The sequence below is a fragment of the Aquarana catesbeiana genome, linkage group LG02 (genome assembly GCF_042186555.1).
Source record: "Aquarana catesbeiana isolate 2022-GZ linkage group LG02, ASM4218655v1, whole genome shotgun sequence".
Taxonomy (NCBI): domain Eukaryota; kingdom Metazoa; phylum Chordata; class Amphibia; order Anura; family Ranidae; genus Aquarana; species Aquarana catesbeiana.
The window spans coordinates 95,634,048-95,656,637 of NC_133325.1; the positions used below are offsets into that span (position 1 = coordinate 95,634,048).

The following is a 22,590-nucleotide window of genomic DNA, read 5'->3' on the forward strand; positions in this document are numbered from 1 at the left end:
AACTGGCAGGATTCTACAAGACTATCTCCCTACTGGAGAGTATACTGTGGAGGAACTAATGAGATACCTGCAGGGTATTAACTTCCCACAAATCACCAATGAGCACAGGAGGGCCTTGGATGCTCCACTTACAGTGGAGGAGTTACAAAAAGCGCTGGCGGAATTCCCAAACTGTAAGGCCCCCGGGTCAGATGGGCTCCCCATGGAAATCTATAAGCAATATGAGGCAGTTCTCCCCAAGCTTCTAGCTGTGTTTAATGCAGCCAGGGAACATAGAATGCTACCCCCTCTATGTCCACAGCTAATATTGTGCCAATACTAAAGCCTAGGAAAGATCCAGTCAACCCTGGGTCATATAGACCCATTTCCCCGCTTCAGAGCGATATCAAGCTCCTAGCAAAAATTCTAGCAATCAGACTGAATAAGGTCATTACATCTATAATACACCCAGATCAAGCAGGGTTCATGCCGAATAAGTACACGGCAGTGAATCTAAGGAGACTATATTTGAACATACAGTCCAAGGCAGACAACAGGGGACAAAGGGCCCTGCTCTTGTTGGATGCTATGAAGGCCTTCGATAGCATCGAATGGGAATATTTATGGGGTGTTCTCCAGAGATTTGGAGAAGCATATATCTCCTGGGTCCGTCTGCTTTATTGCTGCCCCCAGGCAGCCATTAGAGCATCGGGCAGAATGTCTCATACCTATGCGCTGGGATGGGGCACGAGACAGGGGTACCCTGTCTCCCCTGCTCTTTGCGCTAGCTATTGAACCCTTGGCAATCGCAATCAGAGATCACCCGGGTAGTACCGGCTTCCGTTATGGTGACAGACATGAGAAATTTATGCTCTACGTGGATGATACTAGGATTCTGCTAGGGGACGTTGAAGGTTCCCTTTGTGAAACCATGTCAACCATAACGGAATTTGGCACTTATTCAGGGCTCCAGATCAATTGGACAAAATCCTCCCTAATGCTTATAGATGAAGAGGGCAGGCCTCCCGACAACAATTCCATACCCTTCTCCACATCCTTTAGGTACCTGGTACCCCCACTACTGCAGAAATTCCAAGACCGGATTAAGACGTGGAATTCATTGTGCTGGTCGACAGCTGGTAGGGTGAATCTGATCAAGATGATCCTCACGCCCCAGCTACTATATGTGCTCCACAATTCTCCAGTAGTGGTCCCTTTAAAAACGTTTAGAATTGTAAACTCCCTATTCCGCTTGTTAATTTGGAAGAATCGCCCCCCAGGATCAAACTTGAACACTTATAGCGCCCAAAAGATGAGGGGGGACTAGCCCTACCGAACCCATGGTCATATTATTTAGCAGCGCAGCTCCAACACCTAACAGGGGTTATGGGTGGGGAGACAGATAGGACGAGTATTACCAGTAGCTCTCCAGAGACTGTGATGTTACACACAGTAAAACGTGTGTAACATCGCTTCAAGCGGCACTTGAAGCTCTAGCCTTTGGAAAACCAAATAAGATGTACCCAACCTATAATCTTCTCCAGAAAATCTGGAACAAAATTAGATATCTACAGGGAGTGACAGGATACACGGAATTCAGTCTGATATGGTCTAATGGGACTTACCCTGAAATAGCACAGTTACAGCATGGGGCCTTATGGAAGAGAAGAGATTTGAAGTGATATACATTCAAGGTATTTTTCAGAACAGTATTCTATTACCCTTTGAGACTCTGCAGGAAAGACACGGCTTGCTGTCCAATATGCAATTCCATTATATGCAATTGAAACATGCTGTGAGGGCTCAGAGCAGCGCTTCAGAGCGGTCTCCATTATTTAATCTAGTCATGAGAGCTGCAAATACTAAAGGTTTAATTTCTCAATGTTATAATATGCTTCTGCAGAGCTTTTTGACTAAGCATCCCTTGAGAATGATGGAAAAGTGGGAGAGAGATGTAGGGCAGATAGATGGAGACCAGTGGGAGGAGATTCTACAAGTGATACCCACAAGCTCGTTGAATGTATCACAAAGGCTAACACAACTGTATCTTATTCTGAGGGTGTACTATACTCCACATAGATTACAGAGAATGGGTCTTAGATCTACCCCGATGTGCACAAGATGCAAAAGGGACCATGGAGATCTAATCCATCTACTGTGGAGGTGCCCGAAGCTTCACTCCTATTGCGGTGGAGTGGTGGATACCATAAACAGGGTATTTCAGATCTCTATGCCCACTGACCCAAAACACTGCTTATTAAATGTGCTGGAGGTCTTTGAGAGCATCAGAATAGCAGTTACCAGGACGCTATTAGCACGTAAGATGATAATGCTCCACTGGATATCAGAGGACCCTCCCACAGTTAAGGAATGGATTTCCGCAGTTGGGAACATGATCAGAATGGAGAGATTGGTATATCAGCATAGGGGGTGCACTCGAAAGTTTGAGAAACTCTGGGGCCCGTGGCTGGATGTACCCAGACTGGTCCCGGTGGATCTGGTAATGGGGAGATTGTTGGGTCTAAATGCTGGTTAAAAACACTTATACAGTTTATTGGTCTGAACAAAGGGCCTCACTTAGGTAGGGAGTACTGCCAATTTGTAATTAGAATTTCCAAAATATGCAATGTAACTGTGTATTGTCAAAGCCTGGTTATGTTTATGTCGAATTGAATAAACTTTTCTTTGGATTAAAAAAAAAAAAAATAAAACATTTTTTTTCTTCAAAATTGTTGCTCTTTGTTTATAGCGCCAAAAACTAAAACCGCAGCGGGGCTTATATATCACCAAAAGAAAGCTCTATTTATGGGGAAAAAAAAAGACACAATTTTATTTGGGTACAGCATTGCACTACCGTGCAACTGTCAGTTAAAGTAACGCAGCGGCGTATTGCAAAAAAATGGTCTGGTCATAAATGGGGGTAAACCTTACCGAGCTGAAGAGGTTAATCTTAAGTCCATCCGTACACCTTGATCACTAGGGGCCAAGACTGTACACAGGTCGTCCTCCTCAAGTTGAGACTGTAAACCTCAGTTCTGAATTACAGAAAAGTGAACAATTCTAGGATTTGAATGACAGGAGAATGACAGGCCAGGATGTAATAGAGGTTGAGACCTTGTGTACAAGGATTCAATAGACCTTTATGGGGATGGAACTGATGGTTAACCAACTCACAGGTACCTTTGCTCCATTATTCTAGATTGCCCCATAAATATCTGAGGATGGTTGGATATGGAGGCATAATATGATCTGCAGATGTCTTTTAGCACAGCTTTGGCTACAAGTATATTTGTGTTGCACTGGAGGTACTGTGTCGGCATTTGCACGATTGAGCTGTAGCTCACTGAACATTTGCTTTCAGCGCTGAGAATTCAATAAAGGTGTTATATGCTTATATTTGTTACACTGTAAATAGATACCACAAGGTTAATCACGTGATATTTACAGTCCATTATTCCCACTAGTATTTCCTGCAAAAGGATTATTTTGTAGTTAAAGGTTAACCCCTTGTAGACCAAGCCTTTTTCTGACATTTCTTACTTAGGCCTCATGTACACTGACTGCTTTTGGTAAACGGACATTCATAAGATCCAATGTTATGTTATCTTATGAGTACATGGACACAGGTTCGTGTAATGTCGTTTTTAGGCAGTTGAGTTAAGATGCCTTTTTGGAAAAAATGAGTTCAGACGCTGAGTTTAGAGGCATTTCAAATGCCAAACGCTTCTAAAACACAGTAACTCACATTTCGTTTACAGGCGTTTTTCATTTTTGGCTATTTTGAAAAAAAAAAAAAAAAAAAAGAAAAAATTTTCAAACACTTCCAAACGCAGTAAGTAAATGCAGCAAAACGGGCATTTTAAAACGTGGGTTACTATCTGTCAAGTTAATTCGTTCAGGAGAGGTTGTAAAAACATCCCGCGTAAAAGCCTTACAAGTTAAAAGCGGTGTTTTTTTGCTAGAAAATGACTTAGAACCCCCAAACATCTATATATATTTTTTAGCAGAGACCCTAGAGAATAAAACGGCGGTCATTGCAATATTTTATGTCACACTATTTGCGCAGCATGGATAATTTTTTTGTATAATGTAAAAGATGTTATGTTGAGTAAATAGATATCCAACATGTCATGCTTTAAAATTGCACACACTCGTGGAATGCCGACAAACTACGGTATTTAACTCTACAGGCGACGCGTTAAAAAAATGTAACAGTTTAGCGTTACAGAGGAGGTCTAGTGCTAGAATTGTTGCTCTCACTCTAATGATCGCAGCAATACCTCACATGTGGTTTGAACACGGTTTACATTGCTGGAGCAACTTACGTATGCGTTCGCTTCTGCGTGCAAGCATGACGGGATGCAGCGCCTTAAATTTAGGGTTTTTTTTTTTTTTTTTTTAAACACTGACCCTTTAAAAACATTGATTGATCCCTTTTACTGTGGCCATTCTGCTCCAGTTTATATATGTTGAACACAGATCCTAATGGGAGTGCAGATTTTCACTTTAAACAAACTGCTAGCAGGCTTAAAACACTACTTGAAGCTTGCTAGCAGCTTGTTTAAAGTGACAATCAGCACTCCCATTAGGATCTGTGTTCAACATTACCAAACAGGAGCTGGGTGCTTTCAAGGCTTGGAAAAGGCTCCTCAAATCTTGACAAAATCTTTCTGAAAGTCTCATAACAGCTTGCCGTTCACCCTACTCTTATTCAAGCTGAAACTCATGTGAAACTGGCCTAAACAATGCACCCAACGCGCTAGTAATGTCCTTGCCTTGCAGCACACAGCAAGACTACCATGCGATGTGGTATGCTGCAACTCCAATTTCTGGTGTGCCGACAGTCCTTTCAAATGGGCCGCTTTACTCAACGGAAGATTTAACCCCCTGAATGAACAGGCCATTTTTTGTAAAATGGTACTGCGTTACTTTAACCGCTTCAGGCCCGGAAGATTTTATTCCCTTCCTGACCAGAGCACTTTTTGCAAATCGGCACTGCGTCGCTTTAACTGACAACTGTGCAGTTGTGCGACGTTGCACCCAAACAGAATTGACGTCCTTTTTTTCCCCACAAATAGAGATTCCTTTTGGTGGTATTTGATCACCTCTACGGTTTTTATTTTTTGCGGTATAAACAAAAAAAGAGTGACAATTTTGAAAAAATGCATTTTTTACTTTTTGCTATAATAAATATCCCCCAAAAATATATAAAAAAATGTTTTTCCTCAGTTTAGGCCGATATGTTTTATTCTACACATTTTTGGGAAAAAAACAAAACAAAAAACGCAATAAGCGTATATTGATTGGTTTGCGCAAAAGTTATAGTGTCTACAAAATAGGGGATAGATTTATAGCATTTTTACTATTTTTTTTTTTTTTTAACTAGTAATGGCAGCGATCTGCGATTTTTATCGTGACTGCGACATTATGGCGGACACATCGGACAATTTTAATACATTTTGGGACCATTGGCATTAATACAGCAATCAGTACTATAAAAATACATTGATTACTGAAAAACTTTCAAAGGTAGTGTAGGGGTTGACACTAGGGGGCGATCAAGAGATTAATTATATTCCCTAGTGTGTGTTCTAACTGAAGGGGGTAGGGGACTGACTAGGGGAGACGACAGATCGCTATTCATGCTTTGTATGAACAGACGATCTGTCACTTCTCCCCTCAGAGAACCGGGATCTCTGTGTTTACACAGAGATCCTGGTTGTCAGCATGTTACGAGCAATTGCGGGAGCTCGGCGGTCATCGAGACCTCTGGGCACTCGCATCGGCTCCGGGGGAGAGCTGCGGGAGCACTCCCCTAGTGGCCACCAAAGGGAGCGACGTAACAAAACGGCAATTCGCGTACCCGAGCCATGTTGCCGCAGTACAACTGCGGTGGCTGGTCAGCAAGCGGTTAACTGACAAGTGGAGTCATGCAATGGTGTACCCAAATAAAAAGTATGTATTTTCCCACAAATAGAGCTCTCTTTTGGGGGCATCGATTTCATTTTGAAAATAAATAAATAGCATGTTTTGAACACTGCCTTTTTTTAATCTGACGCCTTTAAGGCTCCAGTAAACGAAGCAACCTATAGTGGGAATGTGATATTGCAGACAGACTGTCTGACACTGTGGGAACCAGTGACACCAATACAGTGATCAGTGCTAAACATATGCACTGTCACTATACTTATAACAGTGGCTGGAAAGGGGGTTAAACAGCTAGAGTGATCAAAGGGTTAACTGTGGGCCTAGCCATGATTTGTGTGTACTACTGCTACTAAGGGAAGTGATGGATTTTCTTTCCCTGCTTTCCATCCCTCACGTTCCCAGTCAGGGCAGAGCTCTGCCTTGTCTACATAGGAAGAGCGCCATTCTGTGAGTTTTCCTGATCATCAGCAGGTGCCAGTGGCCATCCATTGGCCAGCACCCGCTGATCAGCTTCTGCTGTGACAAACAGCAGAAGTGACACACGCCCCCTACCTGGAAGTGCAGAATCACGTCTATATACGTAATTTTGCAAAGCACGGCCGCCCTGTAGCAGTAAATCTGCTATAGGGTGGTCAGCAAGTGGTTAATGCAACACACATGAAGACGTATTACACACCACAACAGACCATATTGATATGAATAGGCCTTTAGATTACACAGGATGTGACGACAGGTTTCCTTTAGGGGTAAGGTTAAGAGGGATTTTTTTCTGTCTTATATTAGATAGGTCTATGACAAAATGCAGTAAACATTATCGGTGCTGGGAAAAGAAAAAAAAAAAATTCCACATGCTCACATTGCAGACAGTCCAAGTTCAGGGTAATAATGGGAGAAACAACAAAGACAAGATATTCTAACTTGTCAGCAATCATTGTCTGAACTTGCCCAAGCACAAGATTGTCACCCAGTCCGTGTGAAAGCAGCCAGAACAGGCGACAACCATCTTTTGGCACCCGTGTGTGTATATCTAGCTCTCCTCTGGTCACTATGCCTACATAGCAGAGGTAATTCATGAGACCTGAATCAGTGAAAAAACAGAGCAAATAAAGAATTACTATAAACAGAAGCCACGTTTTTTTCAGGGGAACGAAAGATTAAACTTGGTTTCCTTTTTAGATAGTACAGTTTAGGTTTTCAGAGGATAAAGTCTGTCTGTCCATTGCAATTCTGACAGATACAGTGGGACACTTGAAACATTTAGGGTGCTCTTGCCCCATTTCCTAGGCTTAGAACTACTGAGTGAAGTCCATAATTCTCTCTGCTTGGGCCTCACCTACATGCAAGGAAAATTGCCAAAAGCTAGCCATCTACTTTCAGAAGGATAGCTTCTCACAGGTTATACAAGTAAACACTTAGGGGACCAGCAAAAGTCAGTAGTCTGCCTTCGCAATAACGTGTTTATTAACCACTTCCCGCCCGCACACGTCATATGACGTCCTGGGCTTTGAGCGGGTATATCTGAATGATGCCTGTAGTTACAGACATCATTCAGATATTGCCGGTTTCAGCCGGCGAATCTCTACACCATAGGAATGATCATAGCGGCCGTTCCGCCGCTTGATCGTTCCTATGGGAGGCGAGATGGGACGTCCCCCCCCCCCTCCCGCCGCCCTCCGCCTCACGCCTCGCTCCGACTCACCGTTACGATCGGTGAGGCGGAGAGCAGATCCGCCGGCACTGGATGTAGATCATAGAGATTTCCGGCGGACCAGATGGTCGCCAGAGTCTCTATGATCATCGGAGGCCAGGCGCGATGTTATGACGTCACGCCCGGCCTCTCCATTCAAAAAAAGGCACCGCTTCGGCGGGGAAGCGGTGATTGTTTTATTTTTATTTTTTTATTTCAGGCTTCCCAGCCCAGTGGTGCGATATGGGGTCTTATTGACCCCATACCTCACTATTAAGGGGACCTGTCATGTTATATTCCTATTTCAAGGGATGTTTACATTCCTTGTAATAGGAATAAAAGTGATCAAAAAATGTTTTTTTTTTCAAAAAAGTGTCAAAATAAAAAAAAAATATATATATATATAATTATCAATAAAAAAAAAAAAAAAAAAATTAAAGCGCCGCTGTCCCCATGTGCTCGCACGCAGAAGCGAACGCACACATAAGTCCCGCCCACATATGAAAAGGGTGTTCAAACCATACATGTGAGGTATCGCCGCGAATGTTGGAGCGAGAGCAATCATTTTGTCACTAGACCTCCTCTGTAACTCAAAACATGTAACCAGTAAAAAAATTTCAAGCGTCGCCTATGGGGATTTTTAAGTACCGAACATTGGCGCCATTCTACAAGCGTGTGCAATTTTGAAGGGTGACATGTTAGGTATCTATTTACTTGGCGTAACTTCATCTTTCACAATATGCAAAAACATTGGGCTAACTTTACTGGTTTTGTCTTTTTTTTTTTTTAAAAAACGCGTTTGAAAAATTCCTGCGAAAATACCGTGTGAGATAAAAAGTTGCAACAACCGCCATTGTATTCTCCAGGGTCTTTGCTAAGAAAAACATATATATTAGGGCTGAAACAACTAATCGATTAATCGACAACTAATCGATTATGAAATTAATCGATTACTATTTTCATAATCGATTAATCGGCCAGTAACATAATGGGGTTAAACAAAACCCTAAAATGAGCCCTTTACAGAAGAACAAATAATCGCTACTGCAAATATTACTTTCACAGTTCTACACTAAAAAAAATTAACCCCTTACAGTAGTGATTATCTGCTTTTTTTGTACTATAAAGGGCTAATTTTAGTTTTTTTAACCCCATTAAGTTACTAAACGTCTTAGACCTGGTTCACATCTATGTGTTTTTTGGTGCTTTTTGCAGAAACGCACTACAGTTCATTTACATGTTTTCCTATGAGACACGTTCACACAAAACGGTGCTTTTTTGGTTCAATATACTTCAATGTAAAAGCTGCAGAAAAGCATGTAATGCGTTTTTGCAGCAATTTGTGTTTTTTATTCTGCCCAACAAAAAATTGGCCAAAAAAATGCAAAAATGCAAATCGCAGCAAAATCACGTGAGCAGAAATCAAAACGCACAGCAAAAAGCACTGCAGAAACAGATCAAAAGCCAACAGCATAGGTGTGTACTGAGCCTTATGCTGGCCACATGAATCAATTTTCAGACGAGAATATTCAGACAAAAATCTTTGTACATTCGCTGAATGAAAGAACAAACATTCTTAAAATGACATTATTTTTGAAGGAAGACATTGTTTTTGTTTTTAATAAAAAAAATGTGATCACTGAGTCTGATGATATTTACCAGATTCGCCCTTTAATAGTATATACAGTATATATCCTCTAATAGTATATACAGTGTATATCCCCTCTAATAGTTTATACAGTGTATCTCTTCTAATAGTATATACAGTATATCTCCTCTAATAGTATGTACAGTATATCTCTTCTGTCTGTTATTCTCAGAGTGGATTCGATATTTTGCTCCCTAAGCATATAGTTGGTTATTTATTTTTACCACTGCATAGAGATATGTAAGAATAAATTACCTTTTTAAAAAAACTTTACACATTAAGTAAATTATACACCACACTTTTTTTTTAAGGTTATTAACCGAATAATCGATTAATCGAAACAATAATCGGCCAACTAATCGATTATGAAAATAATCGTTAGTTGCAGCCCTAATATATATATATATATATATATATATATATATATATATATATATATATATATATATATATATATATATATAATGTTTGGGGGTTCTATGTAATTTTCTAGCAAAAAAATGATGTTTTTTACATGTAGGAGAGGAATGTCAGAATTGGCCTGGTAAGGAAGTGGTTAAAGCATAAAAGACAGAAAAAAAAGCTCAAGGTCCATTTAGTTAAATACTTTCTATTAGTTTTGAACTTGTCTTCTGCTAGTTTAAGGTCATATTCCAGTGCTCTTTAACTTGGCTTCATATTAAAAATACTGTCCTCCTTAATCTTACCTTACACTCTTAGGGCTTGTTTACACTTGCTTCAAAATGAAGCATTGGACATGCTTTTTAAAGGGGGGCTCAATGCCAATCAAAGCCCCTGTCACTAAATAAAATGGTTACCTTACAGTCCTGTTCACACATTATATTTACTTTGCTTCAAAAATTATACCCCACGTCGCTTTTACGGTGCTTCAAAAGCATCTCCAAAGGCGCCATAGAAGTCTAAGACAAAGCTCACCTACAGCACCTGCAGCTTTTAAGAGGCTTTTATTCAGCGTTTGCTTCTCTTTGTTTTGGAGGTATTGCAGGTATGAGATATCCCAGGATGTACTGGGAGACCAACAAGCAAACTAGAAGGATGTCACAGCAGTCACTTCTGGTTCATGTGTATATATTGTAGGAGTGTCTGTTTCAGACGTCACATCTAGTGTGAAGCAGCAGGAAGGGGAGCGGGGTTCGGACTGGAGCAAAGCAACTAGCAGATGGAACACGTGGCATGCAACATGGGAACGCTATAGCGGAAGGTGAGCAGGGACCGGAGAGAGAGGACTGAGCGGCAGAGGATCAGCAGAGCTGGTGGACCAGAGCAGGAGAAACTAGCAATGTCACACATGGTGTGCAGCGGGGGAGCAATATAGCGGGAGGTGAGCGGTGACCAGAGAGAGAGCGGGGCATCGGCAGAGCTGGGGGGCAGCGCCGAGCGGGGCATCGGCAGAGCTGGGGGGCAGCGCCGAGCGGGGCATCGGCAGAGCTGGGGGGCAGCGCCGAGCGGGGCATCGGCAGAGCTGGGGGGCAGCGCCGAGCGGGGCATCGGCAGAGCTGGGGGGCAGCGCCGAGCGGGGCATCGGCAGAGCTGGGGGGCAGCGCCGAGCGGGGCATCGGCAGAGCTGGGGGGCAGCGCCGAGCGGGGCATCGGCAGAGCTGGGGGGCAGCGCCGAGCGGGGCATCGGCAGAGCTGGTACTATGAGCAGGGGATCTGCTGAACAAGGGTACCAATAAGTTGGGGATGTGCTGGACAAGGGTACTAATGAGCTGGGGATCTGCTGATTTGGGGCACTACTGAGCTGAAATAGTACTGGGCCCCTTTAAAACAAATCTGAAATCAAACACACACACCATTTGCCAAGCTTCATTAAAGCACCACTGAAGCATCATCGAAGCACCAAAAGCAACAAAAAAGCATGTTGAAGCGGTAGGCGCTTAGAAGTGCGTTGAAGTCGAAGTAAGTGTAAATAAGCCCCAAGAGCTCAATTACACTTGCGGTTGGGGGGCATTAAAATCCACAGCTGAGCTGCATTTTTAGTGCTCCTAAATTTCTACTCCTTTAGCTGGGAAGAAAGTGGCCAGGGAGAGTACACTGACCGCAGCAGGGATTATACCCAGTCATATGATACGCCTCTTCATTGCCTTTACAAAGCAATTGTAAACCAGGTCTTTCTGTATTTAAAGGTTTTAGTCCTGTTTCCCCATTCCCTTCTTTCCTCAGGACTATACATATTAAGTTCCTGATGTCTGTTCTGATACGTTTTAACCCCCAGGCCTTTCAAACGTGCATGTGAATTTATTCACCATTACAAAACACAGCAAATAGCCAAAATATGGTCTGAGGGAGAGATTTTCCCCACGCACAGGCGACCTATTGAGTAATCCTACAGAAGTACATGGCTGGGTCAGATTGTGTTTGGCTTCCTTAGTTTAAAACAGCTGATTGCACTGAACACACGGCATGTCATTCTGGTTACAAAAATGTTAAAAATTCCAGTTTTGAGAAGTGGCACCCTGATGTCATTGTGTTATTAGAAAGTATACATAATGGTAATCCAAATATTAGGGTTAGAATGCCTTTAAAAATTTAGAATATGCTGTAATCATGAATGCATTTAAAACAAATATACAGCATGCGGGACCTATTAAAATCTGTGGACATATGAAACATGACTATTTTAATGCACACCATATAAAGCTAGAGATTCACAAACATCAGGTAAAGAAATCCTCAATGTGTCCTTGTATAGAAGAAAGGGCTATTATGACAGAAGAGTAGGGCAGAGGAGTTCCAGTTAATCAGATTATAAATGAGTCACCGTCTAACAGGAAGTAATGAATCAGCCATCTTAGTTGAGGGCAAGCAAACATTAACCCTTAGCTGAGATAACAAATGTGTAATTGGTCGCACACCGTTCCACACCACCCCAAAAGGTTTTATTAAACCTCTTATATTTGTTTGTGCTCTAAGCATGCTGATGTATTTAGATTGCGGATGCATTTTATTTGAAAAATGTTCTGTAAAACCTGGCTAAACAGGGAGGAGGGTTTCCCACACTGTATATAAGCAACGCATAGAAAATGAGCACTAAAGTAAAACTAATGACAACCTAAAATCTATTGTTTCCAAACATTCCCAGTTCATTAAAAAAAAAAAAATTTGTTTGATATTTACTGTAGTATATTGCCATGTGCCTATCCAAATAGCATCTGTTCTTATTCAATAGTGGGCCACTTCATTCGAGCAGCTGCCACATCATGGACATTTCTAGGCCTACCCTCGGTGTAGTCAGCATTTAGAAGGCATTCACACTTTCACGTAGCAGCAACAAGCAAGCTGCACATGATTTTGTATGTTGCACATAGGGCAGCCCTATGCCCTTTCAACGCACGAAAAGCAGCTTATGCTACTTTTTGGGCGATAAGCATAGCGTGTTTTTCAAACTCACATTTTGATGCGATTGCAGAAGAATTGCATTGTGTTTGGAGGGCCAATAAAGAATAATGGCACTCAAAAGCGTGTCCTGCCACAATTTGCAATTGCGGTGATTCTGCCCACAATCCCCAATTGTGAGATGTAAATGGGACCTCCAGAATAAAAGGACAAAATGGTTTGCAATCAGAGGCCCATCTAAAAAGGTAGAAGCATGCTAGTTGCCTTTGTACGTAAACACCAACAACAAAACTACCATTTTCCTACTTTTGGTCTGTTAAATGTGTGTTAAAAAAAAAAAAAAAAAAAACTGCTTGATTATTTCATTAATTCAGAGCTGGCCTGTGTACACTTCCTGTATTATCTCAAGGAGTCAAATTAGGAGATAGGGAGGGAATCAGGGCTGACACCATCCAGTCCACGAAAATGCTGTGTTGTCAGCTCACAAGAGGAAGTTAGAAATTAGAAGCTGATGGTATTTTTGCTGGTAGATCAGCAGATATTTCTCTGTATTTTCAAGGTCTTTAAAGGGGTAAGACACAGGGAAATATGCATTCACTACTGACTTCATATTTTACCTGACATACCCTTTAAAGCGAATCTCTAGGCAAAACATTTTTTTTTTAGTTTCTGAAAGAGTGGGAAAAGGGGTAGATTATCAAATTTTTAAAGATAAGTTCACCTTTTGTAACATGTTACACCCATATTCTGGCCCCTGATACCCCTGTTTTGACAGCTAGCGGGGGATCTTTTTCCCCTGCTTGCTGTCACTATCTGAAAAAAATTCAGACAAAACAGTATTTTGTGAATGGGAAAACTACAAGGTCCGGCAGCCTCTGTGGCTGTTGGCTTGTAAGTCTCAATGAACTACCACAGTGCTGTTGAGCGCCACGGTAGTTCATTGAGCTTCCTGTCACAGTGCAACTGCCTGCATCTGTAGTAGCAGACAGACACACATGCAGTCAGCAGGACTATGGCATTACACCCACAATCTGCTGATCACGAGTGCAACGCTTTACAGGCTCCTAATAAAATTATAGACCAATTGCAAAATTCCCAACACACACTTCCCTGAAGATGGCCGTTCAGTATTGGTGGATGCTGCCATGATCACAGGCTAGAAACCATAGACGCTCATTGCCAAGAAATGTCATCAGCACACCAAGGACTTTTTAAACGGGTCCAAAGCTTTTTTTCATGGTCTTATGGTACATACAAAGGGCATCGTTTTGGAGCCACGCAGGGCCCCTTTGTCAGACCAATAGAAGAAAAAAACAAAGGGTATAAAAAAACCTTGAAATACTCAAGCCCTCTCACTAATTCAATGTTGTCATTATAACAGTCACTTGACATAAAGGATAACCCTATAGCGGAGAATAAAAATCCTCATATAAGGTAAAGGCGGCTACTTAGACAAAAATTGACTCGCCTGACGAAGGAGCCCTGTGTGGCTCTGAAACGCTTTGGACCGGTTCGAGGAATCCTTGGTGTGCTGGTGACATTTCTTTACATTGAGGGTTCCAGACCAGTCACCACTGGAGGAGGTGGTTGTACCACACTTATATCACATTCAAGCAAGAGCACATGTTTACCAACAATAGTTTATCTTTGATTTAAAGGTGCAGAGTCTAGAACCATCATCCTAAACCTGAATCCATCTTGTAAGCCACTAACCAGGAAAACGGAAGCAGGCTGGAAATTAAGGCATCACTGGTCCTATGCCTGTTCAGGGTTAGACACTCACCAGCTTGTGAAGCCAAGGTGAGGATGATAGCCTTAGAGCTTGCACCTTTAAAAATAAGTCAGCAATTGCAGCATCCATGTTTGTTCTTAGATTCCTTTCAAAAAAAGGAATCTAAGGACATAAAAAGGCTGTCCTATTCTTTTTAAATAAAATATTATAAGGATAGATAAAAGCTAGACTAAATACCTAAGAGTTGACCCAAATAATTCCTGACACATTTCTAGCCTGGGAATCCCAGAAAACATAGGGCTTAATGTGTAAATGGTGGTGTACAGCCCTGAAGCCAGTGCTATAGCCCCCTTACCCCATATCCCTCAATGGAGTGTGCATTTTTGACCAATGGAGAAGTACAGATTTCAGGGAAGGGGTGAGGTTGCAGAAGAACCCAGACTCTTGAACAAAGAACTAATAAATGCATAATGCGCTGCTTAGAATTGAAGGCTCCCAGGGTACCAAGGAAGAGGAGAGGTATATGAATGGACCTCTTGGTGCCTACTTCTTACTCTTTAGGGCAGCTAGGTCAAGTTCACTTAACATCATTACTTTAATACAGGAACCTTGTGGTTCATAAAACAGGCACCTCATTGGGGATTAGATCAGGTGAACGAAGGACCATTCAGGTATACCGTGCAAATCTGGTAACCTTTCCACACCTGCCTATGAGGCAGTAATAGGGAGCGACCAGTTCTCTCTATTCACCTCACAAGAAATGAACAGAAGATCAGTCACGCCTGTCTTCTAGCAACACTTTAATTGGGGGGGGGGGGGGGAAACTGAATGAGCTGGGGAAGCCGTTTCCTTTAACATTTGAACCTACCTGTCCATAGTTGTCTATGCCAGTTACTAATCTATTTAAATTTAACAAATCAAATGCTGTCCTTAGGGCTTGACCAAGTGTAGTGAGTCCCACAGCTTGAAGATTTTTCAGCTCGTTCATAAAGGTAGCATGATTCTCTTTCCAACCAGCCTGTAAAAATAAAGATAGAAATATGTATTCTTCAAATTCCTGAGAGTATTTGCATGTCTAAACAAAGAATACTTTAACCTCTAAATAATCAATAGTTCATTGCGATGGTAAGCGGCTGTAAGGGTCTAATATTACTTGTATTAATCCAATAGTAGCGGATCAAAGAGCCCTGTTTGAAGAGGTAGACTGCTAAATGGGGTTCTCTCATTTTCAGCAAGTGACTAACTTCTCCAGTCATTGACCACTGCCGTCATGATTAAGAAACCCAACAAGTAACATGAACAATAAATATGCCCTAAAACAAAGACTTTCCAAACATACAATTTTCCTTTAGATTTACCAAAACCATATACAGCAAAACCTCGGATTTCGAGTAACGCGGTTTACGAGCATTTCGCAACACGAGTTTGTTTTTTGTTTTTTTTTTTTAAATCCTGACTTGATTTGCGAGCGTTGTCTCGCGAGACGAGCAGGACTCAAGCCTCTGGGGTGTGCAGTACCACATGTGGCCAGAGGTGGGGGGGCAGCGGAGAAGCTAAGTTCCCGAGCGTCTCCAGCGCCCACCTCTACCCTTATGTGGTCCCGCATACACTGGCAGTGACACTGGAACCAATTATCCGAGTTTCCATTGTTTCCTATGGGGAAACTCGCTTTGATATACGAGTGCTTTGGATTACAAGCATGCTTCTGGAACGAATTTTGCTTGTAATCCAAGGTACTACTGTATGAGGTCAAACCTAAACACTTTCAATTTGTATACAACCAGGCAAGCCCTTACACCACATAGTTGAAGGTAAATCTAAAAGAAACGGAAGAAAAAAAATTGTATAATATATGGACAGCCTATCTCTCCAAATTCAAATTGTCACTACCGCTATAAAGGTAGTCCAAGTCAAAGAACATGCTGGAAAGAAAAGCCAAAGGCCAGCAAAGTTGGCCATATGCAGGCAACTCTCTATACTGAATAAATCTTCCTGAGCCCATCATTACAGGACTTTGTCAGCTCAAGCAGCATATTAACTGTAGCTCAAGCATTTCTTTCTGCTCATTCGTGAGTCATACATTTTCCAATATGTTGCACAATCCAAAATATTTCAAGCGCTTGCAGGGTTTTCTTGTTTGCAAGGGCATACCTAGATGACCCGATTGTATCACTTATAAAAATGAATCATTTTATAAATACACTATATTACCAAACGTATTATGACACCTACCTTTGCATGCACATGAACTTTAATGGCATCCCAGTATTAGTTCGTAGGGTTCAATATCGAGTTGAGGCCAGGACTCCGTGCAGGCCAGTCAAGTTCCTCCATGTCTTTTTGGATCTTGCTTTGTGCATTGGTCCAAATTATTTGGTGGGGGGATTATGGTGTGGGGTTATCAGGGGTTGGGCTTGACCCCTTAGTTCCAGTGAAGGAAATTCTTAAGGCGTCAGCATACCAAGACATTTTGGACAATTTCATGATCCCAACTTTGTGGGAACAGTTTTGGGATGGCCCCTTCCTGTTCCAACATGACTGCACACCAGTGCACAAACCAAGGTCCACAAAGACACAGATGAGCGAATTTGGGGTGGAGAAACTTGACTGGCCTGCGCGGAGTCCTGACCTCAACCCAATAGAACACCTTTGGGATGAATCAGAGCAGAGACTGTGGACCAGGCCTTCTCGTCCACATCAGTGCTTAAAGCGGGGTTCCAATCAAATTTTTAACTTAATCTTAACCCCTTCAGTTAATTGCATAGATGTTCAAATGGCGCACAAATTTTTTTTTTATCGATGTAATTACCTTTATATTGTACTTTATTGTGGCACTTCCTGTCTCTCCTCCCATGTGAGTAGGCGTGTTTATTGCCTTTCCCCGGCGCCGCACTGTCTCCTGGGAGCTTAGTGTCAGGCTTCCCAAGATTCAGTGCGGGAACAATAATCATGCGCGTGGACAAGCTGTGAATAAACAGCATTCACCGCATCCAGGAAATCAATGCTTGTGGGCGTCACATGCCCACAAGCAAGATGGAAACAGCCAGCATCACATTTTTTAAGTTATTCTTCAGTACGAAAACAGAGGAGGAAATATTACACCCAAACTGTGAGTATTATTTTGGGATTACCAAAGTGTCTCAATGACCTAAAAAAAAAAAAAAAAATTAGATTGGTCGCCGGACTCCCGCTTTAACCTCACAAATGCACATTTGGAAGAATGGTCAAACATTTCCATAGACACACTCCTAAACCTTGTGGACAGCCTTCCCAGAAGTGTTGAAGCTGTTATAGCTGCAAAGGGTGGGCCAACTCAATATTGAACCCTATGGACCCAAACTGGAATGCCATTAAAGTTAATGTGCGTGTAAAGGCAGGTGTCCCAATACTTTTGAAAATATAGTGTACCTTAACCAACCTGCAATCAGCCATTGTACTAAAACAGCCGCTTTGGGGAGCAGTTATTCTATAGGTGGATATTTAAAATATCTTTTTGCTTACTGTTGCATATGCCCAGTATGTGCACAATGCCTATGGTCCCGTCGTCATTAGCGGAAATCTAAAGCCACAGAGCCAGAGTGGCTTTCATCCTTGTGATGGCCAATCACAGCGATCAATGTAAACAGTACATTTACATTTGAGAGTCGGGCCTCTTTCACAATGGGGGAAGGTGAAGGAGGAAGATCGGTGCCACATGCAGTTCTGTGTATATTCAGAATAAGACTGCAAACAAGCAGATAGGTTTGTTTTTATTGCAGAAGAGGCATAGCATGTCTCTTCTGCAATAAAGTAAATGCCTGCTTGAATAGTTTTTGTTTTTCATTTTACAGTTTAGTTCCTCTTCAAGTGCACAGGAAGTTATGAAGACATTGAAAATCTGACAAGGTCAGTTAGGTATTTCTCTATACGTGCAGAAAATGTACTTTGCATTAAAGTGGTTTTAAAGGTTCAAGGTTTTCTACCTTCATGCATTCTATGCATAAAGGTAAAAAAACTTCTGTGTGCAGTGCCCCCCCCCCCCCCCCCCCCCCACCAAATACCTGAGCTCCCTCTTGAACCGGAGATGTGCCCAAGAGTTCAGATTCTCCCAGGCCTCTCATTCCTCATTGGCTGAGACAACTGTGGGAGCCATTGGCTCCTGCTACTGTAAATCACAGCCAGTGAGCCAATGAGGAGAAAGTGGGGGGTGAGGCCAAGCCACGGCTCTGTGTCTTAGGGACACAGAGCCCGCAAACATGCACCAGTGACTCCAGAGCAAGCAGCTTGCTAATGGGGCACTGGCAAAAGGGGAGGAGCCAGGAGCGCTGGCTGGGAACCTGAAAAGAGGAGGATCAGGGCTACACTGTGCAAAACCACTGCACAGAGCAGGCAAGCATGACATGGTTTGTTATTTTATTTTTTTAAATGAACCTTTAATGTCCCTTGAAAGTTGTTGTAAAGTATATATATTTTTTTAAATAGCAAACATGTTATACTTACCTGCTCTGTGGAATAGAATTCCACAGAGCAGTCTGGATCCTCCTCTTCTGGGTTCCCCCCCAGCGCTCATGTTAGGCACAGATGTGCTGGCAAAGAAGACTGTACATGAACTTAGTGGGACTGTACAGTAACTCCACAGTAATTTTGCACCTTTCTGCTACAAGCATCTAGGTCTGCTGACTACCGGTATGCATATTCTCCCCATGGTGGGGAAAGTGTGTGTGTGCTGGTGCTATGTATGATGGGATAAACAGCCCCAATGCATTTATTCTGGTGACTAGTAATGATTGTATGAGTGCACACAGGAGGCCAGAAGATGTTGCAAAATGTAAGTGTTTCAAGACTGTTTATGAAAAAACTGTTTACTGCACGGTGCTAATCAAAAAAAAAAAAAAAAAGGGGGGGGGGGGGAATTACCATTTTAAAGTAAAATTTTAACTTTTTTTTTCCCCCTAACCAAAGACCCAAGATACCTGCGCTATCTCCTTTATTAGCTATAAACCCTCATCTGTTCACCTGGCCGAATTAGACATCTGATTTTCGCCGATTCTGCTAAACCAGTTGAAATAAATTTGAGCCATAGGTGGCCCCGTGAGCTCAGTGGTCTCCAAACTGTGGCCCTTTATCTGGCCCGTGGGGCACCATTCTTCCCATTGACACCAATAAATGGGCATTATTCCTCCCACTGACAGCAAGGACGGGGCATTGTTTACTGACACCAGGGCATTTTCTTTTCCCACGGGTCACAGTCTAGCACCCCTAAAGCCCTGAAAGACACTGGCCTTTTGTTTATAAAGTTTGAAGACCCCTGACCTAGACTTAAAATTGGTTTTAAATATTGACTGAGCCGGGTGGAAAATGAGATGCAGTCACTGTTCAGATATTCATATAGCCACGGGTGCTGCGGCTGTCTGAATAATACAATAGCTGGCAGTGGAGATTCTCCCACTGACACTGTCTAGTGTGGATGGGGAAATTAAGCGATTTTCTATAGCTCAGCCCACAAGCGGAATAAGAAATATTGAGTGGTGTCTGACTAGCTTTAGTTTTACTTTGTCATGTCTGCCAAATCCACCATCACAAAAATCGTATATTTTTTTTAACAAGTTTGTCATTTTAAAAGTAATTTTGACATTTTAAAACCCGGAGCTTTATTTAAAACACCTGGTGATTTTACTGTGAAGAAACATGCGTCAGGCACTTCCTGTTATAATGGGACAATGCTCTTTCCCTGTCTCCCTATTATGCTTCTGCATTACCACTCGGTTATATTTGCTTTCCATGTAGACTATAACTGGCTGTTTCAACACACATTCCATGGGTAGGGTCCTCTGTTGTCATCAAGAATCCTGCCCTGAGAAATGATATGCAGCCATCGCTGGAGTGCATGTGAAGACAGCAGGTGTCAGCAAAGAGTCTGCAGGAGATCAGCAGCACTGTGATACAACAAAGGTTGTAAAAAGGTGAAATCAGATTTATTATAGAAAAATAATAATGGAAGTTGTTAAACGGTACACCGTGCATTAGCGTACTAAATACCATTTACTTAGGGTTTAAATCTACTCTAAACGTATCACTGTTTTAGCAGTCTTACTCCTCTGACTGAGCCGTGGAATAAGAGGACTCCTTAAGACTGACACTTGCCTCTCCTCTCAGTCTCCAAGCATGGGAGTGTGCAAAGCAAAACAACCCCCTTAGTTAAAAGAATGTAAACTACAGGGCTATGATATTTAAAACCATTATGCATATTTAGAAGACAGAACACAATGTGTGTGTGAGGTCAGGTAGTCCACAACAAATGCCAGGCTGAGGTGACCTCTAGTGACTTTCTAACCGAAGAATCAGGATCAGACAACAGAAGAGAAACTAGGGGGTTAATGTATACCTGCCATGGGCAGGCCTGCACGTTTTTTAGGTCAAGAGTTCCAATTCTTCCAGATCTTAGTTATGACCGGTACTCAAAGCGCAAGTCCAGCCACAATATTTTAGTTTTAATAGTGAATGACAATTAGAACACCTTCTTGTTTAAGCTGCTAACCAGGCTCTGTTGCAGAGATTTCCTATTACTAAAGCCGAACCTAGACAGTTCAGATCTCGGCCAGTTCAGCAGGGACCGAGAGATTCGAATCCCGTATGAGCAGGCTCAATGTAGCCAAGTTGAGCAATCGATCAACCTGGATACAACCATCCTGTCCGATTTTACATGCAGCTATTGCTAACAGCTATTATAGCCACTAGCAGTAATCACTGTGTTCTCCCACCGGGAGAACACGATGGCTCCGCAGGAGGGATTCCACGTTGATGGGGGAAATCAAGTGATTTTCTTTACTGCTACCATTATCCCGTCTTTGGTCGATCTAAGGGTCCACTCACTCTATGCATTGTGCAATACATTAACTTGCGTCAAGACTTAAAATTTGCCGTAAACTTTTTATTGCCATCTGTTGCAGATATTCACTCATTTCCTGTCTGATGAAACCAACGTTAGGGGAAATCTCTCTAAAGGAGACTTGAATAGCAGTAAAAATCTGACAGGGGTTCCAATTATTCCCTACTTGATCCAACACAAAAAAAAGTTTTAGCTGGCCATCTATTTCTACTAGGCATAAGCATTAGATGACAGCCTCCCTATCAGGCGACGTCATATCTAAAGGCCTAGAAAATGCCCACCATACCATTTTGCAGAAAGGTGTGTGGTTGGGGGGCATAAAACAAGTCAGAAATGCTTCTCCAATTGCCATCAACCCCAAACCCCTAAGAAGCCAAGTGATCACACATATTATTGTGCTAGTGGTCAGATCACGTTGCATGTAAACACGTGCGCTGGTCGTCAGATCACGTTGCATGTAAACGCGTGCGCTGGTATTCAGATCACGTTGCATGTAAACGCGTGCGCTGGTATTCAGATCACGTTGCATGTAAACGCGTGCGCTGGTATTCAGATCACGTTGCATGTAAACGCGTGCGCTGGTATTCAGATCACGTTGCATGTAAACGCGTGCGCTGGTCGTCAGATCACGTTGCATGTATATGTGTATGTGCTGGGGGGTGTCAGATCAAGTTGCATGTAGGCGTTGGTTGTCAGATCATGTTTCATGTATGTGTGTGTGTTAATTGTCAGATAACGATGCACGTATTGGTTGTCAGATCACGCTGCGTATCTGACCACCCCATCAGTGGTGTGAACACCATTACTATACTTTTCCTACTGCACTCATACAAGTGATCACATACCCACAGTATGGTCAGTCCTAGGTAGTAGTGCATTGTGTATATCATTCTACAAGTCAATGTAAACACCAACTACTGTGGATGTATACCCAAAATGTTATTCTCTAGCTTAAGATGAAAGGAGGTCACCTATCAGGTCTTTTTGCTATCTGGGGCTTTGAGTTTTCCCTCTCCCTTCTCATCCTGGTGACACTTTTTCACCAGAGAGGAAGTGAAAGAAAACCTCCAATGGCAACAGAGTTAAAAAAATGATGTTCAAGATTAACTTTAGCTTTCTCACATGAGTAAGGGGGGGTTAATTTTGCTTGTAACCCCCTCTTACCTTGTCCGCTGGGTTGTGGGCACATGCGCAAGAAATCCAGCATTGTCCTGTTGTGATCTGTCACCAAAACAGGAAGTAAGGTAAAATCTCTCTAAAGTGTTTGTTTACATTTGCAGTAAACCTTTGAAGCTCCATGGTGGATCATTTACTGCATGTTTAAAGCCTGCACCACCACAACTGCATGTATTGCACAAGGTTGTGGGATGGTTGCAGTGCTGCTTCATTCC

At 42.3% G+C, this 22,590-nt stretch overlaps 1 protein-coding gene across 3 annotated transcripts in view; it reads right to left on the bottom strand.

The window, feature by feature from the left end:
- Positions 1–22,590, bottom strand: part of INTS6 (integrator complex subunit 6) — a 133,217-nt gene that overhangs the window by 47,506 nt on the left and 63,121 nt on the right. For 2 of the 3 annotated variants that reach the window (XM_073613240.1, XM_073613238.1), the window contains one exon: positions 15,200–15,349. The exons of the other annotated variant lie outside the window; for it this stretch is intronic. In XM_073613240.1, the coding sequence (XP_073469341.1) occupies positions 15,200–15,319 (120 nt within the window). In that variant the 5' untranslated portion in view covers positions 15,320–15,349. The remainder of the gene's footprint in view (positions 1–15,199; positions 15,350–22,590) is intronic. 3 annotated transcript variants of the gene reach the window in all.